Source organism: Ursus arctos, unplaced genomic scaffold (assembly GCF_023065955.2).
Source record: "Ursus arctos isolate Adak ecotype North America unplaced genomic scaffold, UrsArc2.0 scaffold_13, whole genome shotgun sequence".
NCBI lineage: Eukaryota > Metazoa > Chordata > Mammalia > Carnivora > Ursidae > Ursus > Ursus arctos.
Window position 1 is genome coordinate 42360590 of NW_026622797.1, and position 15834 is coordinate 42376423.

Here is a 15834-nt window from a genome sequence, read left to right on the forward strand (position 1 = left end):
AGTGCCCGTGGCTCAAAATAATATGTCAAAAGGGCATATTTTGGGGTGGCATGTCCAGAATTCCTACAGCCATATATGGGGTGGCATATTCTGCTACCCCTCATCAGTTTTGTTCTGGCATTCTTGGTGTACACCATTTACTTCATCCGGTCTTTTATTTCTTGATTATTTGCAGATATAAGATAGCACCAAAGTGATGAAGAGGTAGGGAATTATACCATTTTTCGTTTGCATACAAAAAAGATGGTGAAGTGGATTTGCTAACCTCTGTTCTACCTAATTTTTCTATTTCAGAGAGACATACTAAAGTCTTCGCTGTGCTGTAGATTCATTTGTTAATTTTCTTTATTTATTTAAGTAATCTCTGCACCCAGCATGGAGCTCGAATTCATGACCCTCAGCTCAAGAGTTGCACGTTCCTGCAATTGAGCCAGCTAGGCACACCTCTCCATTTATTTTTAATAGTCTTTCTTCATTATGAGGCTTATTGTGACTACTTTATCTTCTTGGTGAATGTTGCTTTTTACCAATATAAACTTTCTCATTTTTAAATTTTTATTTAATTTATATAAGGATTTTTAAAAATTTAATCCTTTTTTGGCTAGAATTTTATGACATCCAAGAATGACATTGCCATTCCTGCTTCTGTTTTATTCGTGTTAGCCAGTGTTGTGCAAGAGCATAGTCTGCAAGCCGCATTAACTCCTAATCCACAATAAGACAACACATTAATTTTTATCTTGGACCCGATTTTTCAATAACTTTCAGTGTGAAGGTTTTAAGGCAATTTCACTTGCCTACCTTTCTTTTTGCACTAATGTTAATGTTCCAAAGCTAAGATAGTGCTCTCCAGAACTGTGAAGTATGCGTTTATGTATACTCAAGGTTCCTCTTGTGTCATTGTCAGGGGGAAAAGCCTCACCCCAGCTGCTTTTGGGTACAGTGCTTGGAAACTAATAGATAATTGATACTAATAAGATTTTCTAAGTTATCTTCAGCTTATCAAATACGTAATTAGGAGAAGGACAGTTTCTGTTGTATAAACAAAGGGGAGGAAGCCTTTAACGTTTACTGATGCATTACATTGGCACTTTTTGAATAATAATCCTCTGAAATGGGGCACCTGGGTGGCTCAGTCAGCTAAGTGTCCAGCTTTGGTTCAGGTCATGATCCTGGGGTCCTAGGATCCTAGGATTGGAGCCCTGCGAGCCCCTGCCTTGAGTCAGGCTCCCTGCTAAGCAGGGCATCTGCTTCTCCCTCTGTCTCTGCCCCTCCCCCTCCCCCTGGTGTCTCTCTCTCTCTCTCTCTCAAATAAATAAAATAAAATAAAATAAAATAAAATAAAATAAAAGAATAACCTCTGAGAGACTGTAATGTGGAAATGTGAAGAACCAGTTCGAACATAATTTAATTCCATTCTTATTGTTCAACCCTTTGTTTTAGAACTTACAAATGTGTTTCAGGGTAGATAACTGATTTTTTTCTACATGTACTACAAAACAATCCTGTGCTATTTGTGTCAGATTCTCTTTCAGCGTCGCCGAGACTGAAATCTGAACTGCTGTAAGTTACAATAAAAATAAATTTTCACAATTGTTCCTTTTCTGTGTATCTTTAGTGGTATAGCATTGTTTATATTATATACAAGGTCATAAAGGTATGGTTGCTGCCTTGCTATTTGAGACTTTACAATATAATTTTTCAAAAAAATCTTTTAAATATCTATTTCAGGTTGCATTTTATAATTTAAAGATACCTTTATTACATAATAATATGGCCTTATTATAAAAGCCTTAGAAGATGAAAAAAATGTCTCCATAATTGTCATTTTTAGTGGTAGGCAGTTATAAACAATTTAAAAATTACTTTTAAGTTCACCTGCAGCGTTTGGTTGTATGTCAGATTTTGTTCTCCTTTTTAAACTCTTTTTATCAATCAGGGTTGAAGTTTAGTAAGGACGACTATCATGCTGCTGTTTTGGTAATTCTTTGTATATTACATTTTTTAAAAAATCGAGGTATAATTGACAGTTAACATTGTATTAGTTTCAGGTGTATAACATAATGATTTGGTATTTGTATACACTGTGAAATGATGACCACTATGTCTAGTTACCATCTGTCACCATACAAAATTACAAAAAAATCTTTTCTTGTGATGGGAACTTTTAATATTTATTAACTCTCAGTACTTTTTAAATATTATTTCATCTTAATTACAGGGAAGTGTTTCTTTTCCTCATTTTCTTTATTCCTGTTTGCTCAGTTTCATAGCTCAATTTTGATTTATTTTCTAAAGAGTGTAGATGAAGGGAGCTACAAATCAGAAGAATAAGTTTTCACATTCTGTTTTATGTATATTTATAGAAGTATCTGGCAAGTACTTTAGCAGTGTATTCTGCAAATGATTCCAGTGCTGTACACCCAAGTGGTATCGTTATTTGCTTTTCTCTTGCAAACCTCTTTTTCTTTCACTTTACTCTCTTTCTTGATGCCAACAAGTATTTCAAAACAAGAAAAGGCTTCTCTTAAGTAGTCAGCCTTGGGGAAATTCTTTAGCAGATGACTTATGAAGAGTAGAAAAGTTAATGTTTTCTTCACAAGATCATCATCTATTGCCTGGGCACTTTTTGTTGTTGTTATTGTTGACTTTTTTGAGCCGTGGGTACTTGTCTTATTGAAATAGGCACAAGATAATAGGAGGTAAAACATAGCTTTAGATATTATGGTATCAGTCATTCCTAATGTCTGATAATCAGAAATGGAAGAACCTTTTTTAGATCTTGAGAAGAGGAGACTATAGATCCTTAAGATATCTGAGAAGTTTTTTTGTTAGGTATGGTAACAATATACAAAAATCAGTATTTAAAATATCTGTCAACTGGTATCAGGACATTAGTTAATATATAACTCAGTATATATATATAAAGTTTATATTCACTTTTAGTCACCAAATAAATGAAATATTTAGTATTATAAATTCTAGCACAAATGGTTTGCCAAATCTTTCTGATAATTTCCAAATCTTAAATTGAGTTTTGGAATTGTTGATACGGTCTTTTATTTTGCCTAGCTTTTACTAGTTTTAATGAATTCCTATTTGAGCTATAACTTGACAAAATAAATTTCATCAAGTGAGTTACCCACTAAATTGATAGTCCTTAAGTAACGTGGAGTTGCAGTAAGTAGAGACGTTCTCATAATATCAGCAGTATTGTTTATGGTGCTGAATCCTCTCTAAGCTCCTAAGAGCAGTTACTTTCAAAAATGTTTTCTTTGGGGGCACCTGGGTGACTTAGTCGGTTAAGCATCTACCTTTGGCTCAGGTCATGATCCCGAGGACCTGGGATGGAGCACCGCATTGGTCTCCCCGTTCATTGGGGAGTCTGCTTCTCCCTCTCTCTCTGCGCCTCCCCCTCCACTCGTGCTCTGTCTCTCGCTTTCTCTCTCTCAAATAAATCTTTAAAAAAATGTTTTCAGCTCTTAGGATGATATGAATTTTGTGAATACCTTATTTAGGCCATAGTGGACGCAGTGTGGTATTTAAGAGCACGTGCTCTTTTGTTGGAATGCCCAACTTTGAATCCTAGTTCTGCCAACTAAATATAAGCTGGTAGGTAGTGTTGAGATGGGAAAATTTTGAAGAGTTGACTAGTGTAGTGTAGGGAACCAAGCAATCAGAAAGGATGCCATTTATCTTGAGAGCCTCTTTTAATGCCAAGAGCTCTTTATTTGTTGAAGAGTGGAGAGGACCTTTAGGGGGTTTGGGCAACAGCTAGTTACCAACCACAGTTAAAACACTTCAGAATTGTAGCAACTAACATATCTGTACTAGGGCTTATGGCTGAATATCAGTCTGGCTTGTAAGGCAAAGGAAAGAATGAAATTCAGACACAGGATCTCTGACTAACCTGCCCTCTAACACTATATCACTTACACTCCAAATATCTGCCCATATGACAAAGTTATGTACGCTGGTATCTCCTGGTTTCTATCCTTCCTAGTCTGTTCATCTTGTTTTGTGTGTTTTCTGCCTGAAACATCCTATCGTCGTATTACTTGAAAATCATAATTTAAGGGGTTAATCCAGGACTAGTTGATGTCACGAAATTAGTGGTATATTCAGAAGTAGGTCTTGCCAGTAGCGTCTTTGGAAAAAAAGGATAAAAATATCCCTGTACATTTGAATTTTCCTAAAGTTGCTTTGGAGTGTTTCTGTAGGATTATTTAGCTTGCCAAGGAATTCATGTTCCTACTTGATTTACCAGTTGTATTAGTTTCCTGCAGCTGCCAATAACAAAGGATACAAACTTGGGTAGCTTACACAACAGAAATTTATTGTCTCACAGTTCTGGAAGTTAGAAGTCCAAAATCAAGGTGTTGGCTGAGCTGGTTTCTTCTGAGGCCTGTGAAGAAAAATCTATTCCAGGCTGAGTTTCTGGTGGTTTCTTGACAATCTTTTGTGTTGCTTGGTGTTTAGATGCATCACTACTATCTCTGCTTTCATCTTCAGATGGTGTTCTTTCTATATCTTTTTACATAGTCGTCTTCTGCGTGTATTTGTGTTCAAATTTCCCCTTTACATAGGACACCAGCCATATTGGATTAGGGCCCACCCCAATGGCTTCATCTTAACTTGACTATAAAGACCCTGTTCCCAAAGAAAGTTACATCCTGAGGTACTAGGGGGTTAGGACTTCAACGTATCTGTTTGAGGAGACACAATTCAATCTATGACTACTAGTATATTAAGGTTTTCTTTTTTTATTTTGTTTCAGTCATAGGAATTTGAGGATATCTGCCATATTAGTTTTTATCAGTGTTGATTTGTTTTAAATATTTGAAATTTCTCTTAAATTCTAAGCAGATTTTTTCTAAATTGTGTAATTTACACTGGAGGCCAGTAATCACCCACCCAGATTATACCTGTTTAAGTCTTATTTTATATAAATATGTTGACTATTTTGTGAAAATATTTTTGCTTTTGAAAGTTTAATGTAAGTAAATGTGATGTGATGGATGACAATTTGAAGTCTGCATACTACAGGTACTATTTTTATTTCCTTGTGGAAACTTTTCCTATAATGTTTGTCTAGTCTAACCATGGTACATTTTCTTATTGTACTTCTTCCTTAGGCAGTGAGTGATTAATCCCTCATTTACAGAAAGTTTCCAGAAGGTAATGAGAATAAGATCTTATTTATAATGTTCTATAATAAGCTAGGTTAAATATTGTCACCAATTCATTAGACTTGTACTTTTACTTTGGAACTTCCTTGAAATTCTTCAAGCTATGTTTATTCACAAGTGTGATTTCAGATAGCCTTTAAAAAAAAATCAAAGGGAGAGTTCTTCTTTTTTAATGAAAATCATTGGGAAAATATTAGGGATCGTTGAAATATTCCCTTTTGATGCTGTCAGTATACTAATGGTATAAATATATTTGTGCAGGTTTTGACTGGATCATCTCGTCAAAGTTACTCACCTTCTGGCTATCAGGATTTCAGTAAGTGGGAATCAGTGCTGAAAATAAAAGAAGGACTGCTAAGGCAGAAAGAGATTGTAATTGATCGGTAAGTCTCTTTTTTTAAATTACTAAATATTTCAGGCATACGGAAATGTAGATTATGAAAACAAATACCTTTGTATCCACTACTTAGAGTTTAACAAATAGGATCTTACAAATAGATTGATGTCTCATGTCTGTCCCTCCCTCATCCCACCCCCTCTAAGAACCTCTGTGAGAGCTGAGGGTTGGTCTGTTGGTCCGTCTTTCTATTTTTTACCACCCTCCCATTTACATTAGAGTAACTCATTCGGAAACTCCTTTCTGTCTCTATAGATGTAAAAAGTTAGCTGCAATGCTAATGAATTACGAAAGCTACAAGCTGTATCTTTGTGTTTTACATTTGGAAACTATTAAATTGGAAAGCTACTTTAAAGTGCTAATATTTTGGGGGCACCTGGGTGACTCAGTTGTTAGGCGTTTGCCTTTGGCTCAGGGCAGAGTCCTGCTCCGCTGGGAAGCCTGCTTCTTCCTCTCCCACTCCCTCTGCTTGTGTTCCCTCCTCTTTCGCTGGCTGTCTCTCTCTGTCAAATAAATAAATAAAATCTTTAAAAAAAAAGTGCTAATACTTTAATGTATGTTAATTAGATCTGAAGATACAAAAATTATCATGAATGTTTAAAATTAAATGACTTACCGATAAACATTTTAGAAATTTTGGGGGACAGGCCAAAAATTTTGCGTTTTTGAGTACCAAAGCTCTGAAAAAAAATTTTTATACTTAATAGTCTCCTGATTATTTTGAGCAATAAATGTTAATATTACTAATTATATTATCCTTGATGTATATTGGTTCTACATAATTTATACTTTAGGGATAAACTTGTGTATCATGGTAATGGAGAAATCATTTGAGGAGGCATTTTTTTCTTAATGCTGCTTATTTTTATGTGCTTATTTGGGATAAAGTAGTAGACATTTTAGCCTTTAAATCCTAATTCGAACATTTAAATGTATTTAATAGTCAAAATTTCAAAAGATTTTGCTTAAATATTTACCAAGATTAAGCAGGACCTACTGGAGTATAAGTTAGAGCACAGACATCTGAACTTTTCATTCTCTGCTGTGTTCCCAGTATCTTGAACAGAGCCTGCCACATAGTATATGCTTAATGCTTGATATTTATGAGATAGGAAAGAATGACTTGAGAGATAAGTTGACCAGAGTAAAGCCATTTTGATTTTAGGCTGACCCTTAACCTAAAAATCAGCAGGCCACAAAAAGAGTCACAAGATCCAACTCATGGAAAACCACAAGACCCCACTCCGTCCAGCAGTAGGAGCCACATATGCTGGACATTCTTAAAATGCTCCATGTGGGTAATTCCAAAACTAAGACAGTGGAGAAATTAACTGCCCAATGTGAGTGATAAGCCTAAAGTTAAAGAGTAATAGGTTCCTTCCTGTATGGTTAGCTAATTAAAAAAAAAAATTATAAAATCCTTTGTTAGGGGCGCCTGGGTTGGTTAAGCGTCTACCTTCGGCTCAGGTCGTGATCCTGGGGTCCTGGTATCAAGCCCCACATTAGGCTCCCTGCTCAGTCGGGAGCTTGCTTCTCCCTCTCCCTCTCCCTCTCCTGCTCCCCCTGCTAGTAGTCTCTCTCTCTCTCCCAAATAAATAAATAGAATCTGAAAGAAAGAAAGAAAGAAAGAAAGAAAGAAAGAAAGAAAGAAAGAAAGAAAGAAAGAGAAAGAAAGAAAGAAAGAAAGAAAAAGAAAGAAAGAAAGAAAGAAAGAAAGAAAGAAAGAAAGAAAAGAAAGAAAGCAAGCCCTTCTGGAGGCAAAGGGGAGAGGTTCTTCTTGTTCACCTTGGAGGAGAGACCACTACTTCATGGAGTAGAAGCTTTCTTATTTCTGTACTTAATAAATCTTTGCCCCTATCCCTAAATGTCTTGCCTTTGAATTCTTTCTCAAACAAGAACCCTCTAAGCAATGGGCCTGAGGCCCTCCCTCTTGAGGCTCTGCCTCTCTGGCATCACTTACATACTTAATAAATGAATGAAGATTCTAGAAGATACTTTTGATTGATTTTATGGAAAAGCTATTTAAAAATATTAGATATTTCTAGTACAAGTGAATTTTATATATGGATATAGACCCCAATGGATATATATTTTGTATACCTTACAATTTGATTCACTGTACCTACTTTAAATTAATACTTTTTTTAAACAGACTGAAATTCAAAATTTTCTTAATGTGGATGCACACTCCCTCAAACAATTAGAATTAATTAGTTTTTATTATTTTTTAAACACCATTATAGTTACCATTCCATTTGGTATAAGTTAATAGGTGTCTTAGTTCATTTGGGGTGCTAATAATAAAATACCACAGACTGGGTGGCTTATAAACAACAGAAATTTATTTCTCCCAGTCTGGGGACTGAGAAATCCAAGATCAAGGCACCAGCAGATTTATTGTCTGGTGAGGGCCTTCTCCCTATTTCATAAATGACTGTTTTCTCACTGTAACCTCAAATGGTAAAGGGGGCAACTTTGGGGCCTCTTTTATAAAGGCACTAATTCTATTCATGAGGGCTCTACCCTCCTGACCTAATCACCTCCCACAGTTTGTTAATATCTAATGCCTCCTTATATCATCATATTGGGCGTTAGGATTTAATACATAAATTTGGTGGGGGGGGACACAAAAAATCAGTCTATAATATTAGAAATACATATAATTACCAATATAATATATTAAAAAATATATTTCCTGACTCTTTATACTGCAGAAGGATACTAAGGAAATAATCCAGTATAATTCAAGTTTCTCAGTTTTGTAGTTCTTTATCCAGTCTCATTCATCTATGCAGTGCCCTTCTTATACCTAGTTTTAGAACATGAGGATTAAATGAATGAATGTATGTAAAAACCCTAATACGGCCTGATGCATAGGCGCCATTAGCAAATAGTAGCCACAAATAGTAGCCACACATGATTTGTAAATAATAGTTCCATTTCTGTGCTTGTCTGTCATCGTAGACTCTGAGCCCCCTCACAGAAGAAACTGTTTCTTTTTTTTTTTTTTTTAAGATTTTATTTATTTATTTGACAGATAGAGCCAGAGAGTACAAGCAGAAGGAATGGCAGAGGCAGAGGGAGAAGCAGGCTCCCCACTGAACAGGGAGCCTGATGCAGGGCTTGATCCCAGACCCTGTGATCATGACCTGAGTCAAAGGCAGATGCTTAACCGTCTGAGCCGCCCAGGCGCCCCAATAAGAGACTGTTTCTTGTACATTTCATTACTCATCATAGGTACTCACCACCATTCACTCAAGAGAAATAGCTTCATTTTAATGGAAAAAAGGTTAAGGTTGCTCGTTAACCTGTGCGGTTACCGGTACTAGTAGTTCTAATTGTTTGCACTTTGTAATTACTTAGCTTTTGCTACTGGATTGATCAGATAAAATTTAGGGGTAAGTCAGTGCACTTGAGACTGATAAGAGAGGAAACTCTTATACCTTCTGCAATGACCTAATAAGTTAATGCTATTAGTAAATGACACTGGCACCATAGAGGGGAATTCTCATTTTGTTGTTACTCGCAATTTGCGGTATATATGTTTCTTATTTAATTGCGCGTGGAAGTAAAATCATATTGTAATTGTACTAGAAAGCTTTTAAAATCTACTGATTTTAAAGAAATCTACTGATTTCTTTAGTATAGTATGGATACTGTTTTATTGAATTCATAATGTTCTTCTAATTCATCTGCTTTATGAGCTAAGACTTACGATCAGATTTCTCAAAAGCAAAACTGAGATGTACATACCATAGTTACTAAAAATTATTGAAATTCCAGCTTTATAGATTTGATCAATTAACATGTGAGATTTTGTTCATTGTAATTTATAGTACATGTCTTTTACTTTGAGAGGGATGCCATGATGCAAAAGTAGTTATTTTCCATCACAGGTGTTGAAGCAAGATTTTAATTATTTTTATCAGCTGATTTGAGCACTTAAATTCATTTCTATATAAGTTTTTTTGGTTGTTTATACCTAGGCATATAGTATTTTAGAATTAATTTCTAAATCCATAGTTGATCGTTGAACAACATGGGGGTTAGGGATCCTGATCCCCTGCCCAGTTGAAAATCCATTTAGAACTGTTGACTTCCCAAAACTTAAGTACTAATAGTCTGCTGTTGACCTGAAGCCTTACTGATAAATAGTCGATCAATGCATGCATTATATATTGTACTCTTACAGCAAACTAGAGAAAAGAAAATGTTATTAAGAAAAGCATAAGGAAGAAAAAATACGTTTAATAGTATTGTACTGTATTTATTAGAAAAATCTGCATGTAAGCGGATCTATGCAGTTCAAACCTGTGTTGTTCCAAGAATTGTGTATATTCTGTTTTAGTCCCATCTACTGTACAGCAATTCAGTTTTAACACTAAAAACCCTAAATTAGCATCAGACTCCACAGCTTTAAGGGCACATAGTCCCCAACAAGACTGCCTATCTTCAGATGCCAGTTTGAAGGTGGCATCCCCAGGCCACGCATACTTCTAGCCAACTGGCTACAAATCTGGCTAGTTCCCAGAATTTTTATTGGAGTTTCATTGTGTAGGCATGATTGATCAAATCATTGGCCACATGATTGAACTCAGTCTCCAGCCTCCTCCTTTCCCTGGAGGTTGGACTGGCTCAAAGTACAACTCTAGTTTTGTGTTTGGCTTTTTGGTTAACAGTCCCCATCCTAAAGCTGTTATCTACGGCCCCACAGCCCCAGGGCCCCAGGAGTCTTCTCATTAGCATAAATGCATGTGTCTTCCAGGGGACTCATGAATAACAAACACTCCCAAGGATTTAGAGTCTCCTTCCCAGGAACCAAGAACAAAGGCTGTTTCTTTCTTATTCTTTATTATTGATTCTATATTATTTATAGAATCTTAAGATTTGTAGATAAATGCATAAGAATCCTTTTAATATACCTTGGGAGTATTTTCAAGCTAATACACTTAGCTTTGTTTGGCAGGCCCACCTTTGGAGAAATTGAAAATTCTGACTTGTCCAAGGAAAATTAATACAGTCATCCTCTTTCCATCAAATTAAAAAATACTGACAAAGTATATTTAGCAGTACATTTCAAAATTAAAGCCCAGGGCCATATTTTATATGGTCCCAAAATGGGTGAAAGCTGATTTTGGAAGCTAATGATGAGGAGACAGATTCTTCAAAACTGTGTTTTATCCGTTGTTTGTAGTACTAGCCCATGGAAACCATCATTCTACTTTGTGCTTCTGTAAGTTTGACCACTTTTTTTTTTTTTTTTTTTTTGTATTGTAGGGGAGGAGAAAGTTTTCTTTGGCCTCAGCCCTTTAGGGTTCTTTTGTCGGATCTGGAAATTAAACTGACAAAGACAGATTAACAGTAGAAGAGCATACAGATTTATTTAATACAAGTTTAATGTGACTCAGGAGCCTTTATGAGGAAGTGAAAACCCGTAGTAACAGACCTGAGTATTTTATGCTAGGCTTGTTGAAGAATGGACAGTCATGGAGGAATATGCTAGGTTAAGGAATAATTATATAGTAAACTGGGGGAAATTTAGCAAGGCTTGCTTGGTAGGATTCTTCTTTGTGTCCTTTAGTCTTCAGAGATAGGGAATGTACCTTTCCTCTGGGTTTAGGGATGCACCCCCCACTTGAGATTTTTGTGACCTGTTTGTGGAAGAAGGGCAAGGGTGAGGAGGATGTCAGAGTGACCTTTCTGCTTTTGCTATTTTCTTAAACTCCTGTGGCTTAAAACACTCAATATGCCAACGTGCCATATTTGGGGGTGGAATGTCCTAAACTCCATCAGATCCTCATAGAAGTGGAATCATGCAGTATTTGTCCGTTTATGACTGCTTATTGCAGCTAGTGTAATGTCTTCAAGGTTCATCCATGTTGTAACCTATGACAGAATTTTCTTCTGTTTTTTTTAAATTGAGTAATAGTCCATTGTAGGTATATATGACTTTTTTCTTTATCCATTTATCAGTAGATGGACATTTAGGTTGTTTCCGTCTCTTGTCTACTGTGGCTATTACCTTTGTTTGTAAAAGATATTTTTGGCTGATAGATAATTCCTGATTGGCCATTATTTTCTTTCTGCACTCTGAAGATATTATTCCGTTGTCTCTGGTTTCTCTTAAGAAGTCATCCACAAGTCTTATTGCTGCCAAATTGAATGCACTCTATTATTTTTTGAATTTAGTTGTTTTTTTACATTTGTTCTCAGCGGTTTTACTATAATGGGCCTATGTGTGGTTTTCATCATATTTAGTATTCTTGGGGACTGAAGTACTTCTTGATTCCAGTTTGATGTTTTTCATCAGTTTTGGAAAATTCTTGGTCTTTATCTCTTCTAATATTGTATTTCTTTTTGTTTCTACTAGAACTGCAAATATAGTATGTTCGACTCTATCACCATTTCTTCTTTTATCAAGAAAAGTAGGGAAGAGGAGGAAAGGAAAGGAGGAAAGACAGTGATTTAAAAGTTTAACTTAAGAAGGCCAGTAAAGGAATAGTAAACATAAAAGAGAACAAAGGAAATAATAAAACTAAGGGTATAATCAAATGGATAAATCTCTAGTTCTAATCAGGAAAAAAGAGAAAGACTCAAAATATTAGGAATAAAAACTGATATAATTATAGAAAGAGGTTTTAAATTATTGTTATAAACACACATTAATAAATCTGAACACATAAAAGAAGGTGAGTATTTTTAAAGGAATAGCAAAATTGACTCAAAAAGAAATGGAAAACTTGCATAAACCAATAATGTTCAAGAAATATAATAAGATGATTTTAACTAGGCTTATTGAGGTGATCATTTCACAATATATACACATCAGTATGTTATAACAATGATTGTATATTATTATACACCTGAAACTAATATGATGTTATATGTCAATTATACTTTACTTAAAAAAAGAAAATAATCAGAAATTATATTTTCTAGATCCAAATGGTTTTAGGAATAAGATTTGAAGAACTGTGTCATTATATTTAAAGTGGTTGTTTGTTTATTTTTTGTAGGTAGCATAGTTGAATCTTTCTTTTTATCCATTCTGACAGTATCTGCTTTTTAATTGGGATTATTTAGAGCATTTACATTTTGTGATTATTGATGTGGTCGAGTTTAAATCTCCCACCTTGCTGTTTGTTTTCTAATTGTCCCATCTGTTTTGTTCCCCCCTTTTTTTCTTTTGAATTAGTTGAGTATTTTTTTGAATAACTCCCTTTATGTCCTTTGTTGGCTTATTAGCTATATACTCTTTATTGAGTTATTATAGTGGTTGCTGTAGAGCTTATAATATACATCTTTAAAGTGCTGTAGTCTACCCTTAAGCAGTACTATATTATTATACTGTTTCATGTACAACATAAGAAACTTACAAAAATATACTTCCACTTTTCCTCTCCCAGTCTGTGAGCTATTTTGTCATACATTTTACTTCTACAAAGATTATATATAAACCCACAGTACGTTGTGGCTTTGTTGGTTTGCTTTACACAGTCTATTATCTTCTAAAGAGATTTAAATAATAAGAACGGTAATGTATTTGCCCGTGTAGTTATGATTTTTGGTGCTCTTCTTTCTTTTGTGTAGATCCAGGTTTTCATTTGGTATTTTCCTTTTGCCTGGAGGTGTTCCTTTATCATTTCTTGTAGTCGAAGTCTGCTGTGATAGATTCTTTCAGCTTTTAAGTTTTCAAAAAAGCCTGTTTCACCTCTGTCTTTGATATTTTCAATAGGTGAAGGAGTCTAAGTTGATAGTTGTTATTTTGCTTTAAATTTACATTGAGTAAAAAAATTCTCTAGATTGATAGCTTTTAAATTTTAATACTTTAATGTAATACTTTGAAGTACTTTACTGTCTTCATTATTTCAGATGAGACATCTGCTATTTTGTTTACCTTTTTCTCTCTGAATGAATTTATCTTTTGTTCTCTGACTACTTTTAGGATTTTCTCTTTATCACCAATGTTAAGCCATTTGAAGATGTTTCTGGGATTAGTTTTCTTCATGCTACTACTTGTGTTTGGGGTTCTCTGGTCTTCTTAGGTCTGTGGGTATATATAGTTCTCATCAAGTTACGAAACATATTGGCCAGTTTTCTACAAAATATTTTTCCTGTCCCTCCCCCGACTTTAGGGATTCTAATTACATGTATGTTTGGTCTCTTAAAGAAATCCCACAGCTCACTAATGTGCTTGAGTTTTTTTCGTTTGTCTTTTTTTCTCTATTTCTTTTTGAATAGTTTTTATTTGCTGTGTCTTCGAATTCACTAATCTTCTCCTGTAAATTCTAATCTGCTTTTAATCCCATTCAGGATAATATTTTTGTTTTCTATGTCTTTACTTAACATAATCGATCTAGTTTTTTTGAACATATGAAAACAGTTATAATAACCAATTTAGAGTCTTTGTCTATTAATTCTGTCATCTGTGTCAGTTCTTGTTCACTTTCAGTTGACTGGTTTTTCTTAGGTTATATTTTCCTGCTTTGCATGCCTGGTAATGTTTGATCAAGTACCAGACATTATGAATTTTAACTTTTTTTGGATGTCACATATTTTTGTATCCCTGAACTTTGTTCTGCAGTCACAATTGCCCTTTGTTGAAAATTGCTGCTAAATGGTGCCCTGTGAATTGGGAGGTTTTCCACTGTGGCATTTGAAAACAGGCACAGTTCTAGGCTTCATGTAAGTAAGCCTCAGGCACTGTTGCTTCTCATCTTTTTGGTTGACCACCACCCCCTCACATGTGTGCTTCAAGTAGTTCCTCATGTGTTTATTCATTAGTACTCAGCTGAATAGTCAGGGTGACTTTGCACTGTGAACTCTAGTTGGCTTGGTTTTTCCAGTCTCCCAGCTTTGTCTTTTCAGCTCAGAGAGGGCTCTTTACCTGTGTTGGGTGGGGCCTGAAGCAGTAGGCTCTGGCGGTCATAGAGCTCACCTCATTTGTTGCCTGTCTCCCGGAAGTCTCTGTTTCTAATGAACTGATGTCCAGTGTTTTTGAGAGTCATTGCTTCCCGTATTTTGTTCTGTTTCATAATGGTGTCAGGCAGAAGGGCACAACTGGTTTCTGTTACTCTGTCTTGGACAGAAGAGGAAGTTTAGTTTTCTTTGCAAAGCTTTAAATTCTTTGAAAAGTGTCATGACTAATCTTTCCTAAATTATCTATTAACTATTTGGTGTTTTCTATGTGAATTTTCTTAAAGGATAGTGTATCTAAAAAATGAAATGGCTCTGAGTAGAATAAGCTCTCTGATATAGTCTGAAACATATAACCTAACTTGCTCCAAAAGTTACTTCGTAAGTATTTTGGAAAATACCAAGCTATTTGTTTACCCACATACTTTTTCTTAAAAGCTCTTTCTTCCTCATAACCTTATTATGAGACTTGTTATTAAAGTTTTGAAGATTAGCAATAATACATATAAAGCTCTTAACCTGATGCCTGGTACATAACAGTTTTCAAATACAGTTGGCCCTGAACAACATAGGTTTGAATGACATGGGTCCACTTATACATGGATTTTTTCCCAACAAATGCAGTACTATAAATGTATTTTCTGTTTCTTATGATTTTCTTAATAGTGTTAGCTATTATAGCTTCCAGTCAACAGTTGGTTATTAGTGGTTAAATTTGGGGAGTCAAATATTATATGTAGATTTTCAACTGTGTGGCAAGGCAGAGGGTCAGGGTTCAGTGCCTCTAACCCCCACATTGTTCAAGTGTCAACTGTATAAAGGATACATAAACACAGAAGTTAAATAACTTGATTAAAGTAAGCAAAGAGCTGCTGAGGAAAGATTTGAACTCCATGGTGTCTGTTTCTAGCATGAAGTTATGTTAAAGTGAAATGTCTGAACTATCCAAAGATCTAAATCTGTCACCAGGTGAGTTCTCCATCGTTGATGATGGTTATGTGTAGACTGTGTAACCTAGGATGTTGTTGAGGAGATGCAGGCATAGAATAGCAGTTGGGCTAGATGATATTTATGAAAATACCATTCATCCCTGACCATGAGATTCTCAGAAATGTCAGTGGGTATTTAAGCGTTAAGCAGAATTTGTATGAATGAAAATAATGGATTTTAAGATAAAAGCATTCCAAACTGAGAACATAACATTTATTATATTAAGTAACAAGAAGAAAGCAAGCAAAGCATGACTTTGTTATCATCTAAGAAGAGTACTAAAGATTATATTTTATAAAATGCCAGAAGTACTCTACACTATAAATAAACTTTTTCTGTGGT

General features: G+C 35.1%; 1 protein-coding gene across 3 annotated transcripts in view; it reads left to right on the forward strand.

Moving 5' to 3' along the window:
• Positions 1 to 15834, forward strand: part of CEP85L (centrosomal protein 85 like) — a 161300-nt gene that overhangs the window by 83246 nt on the left and 62220 nt on the right. For all 3 annotated transcript variants that reach the window (XM_048226184.2, XM_026504696.4, XM_044386278.3), the window contains exon 4: positions 5451 to 5572. In XM_048226184.2, the coding sequence (XP_048082141.1) occupies positions 5451 to 5572 (122 nt within the window). The remainder of the gene's footprint in view (positions 1 to 5450; positions 5573 to 15834) is intronic.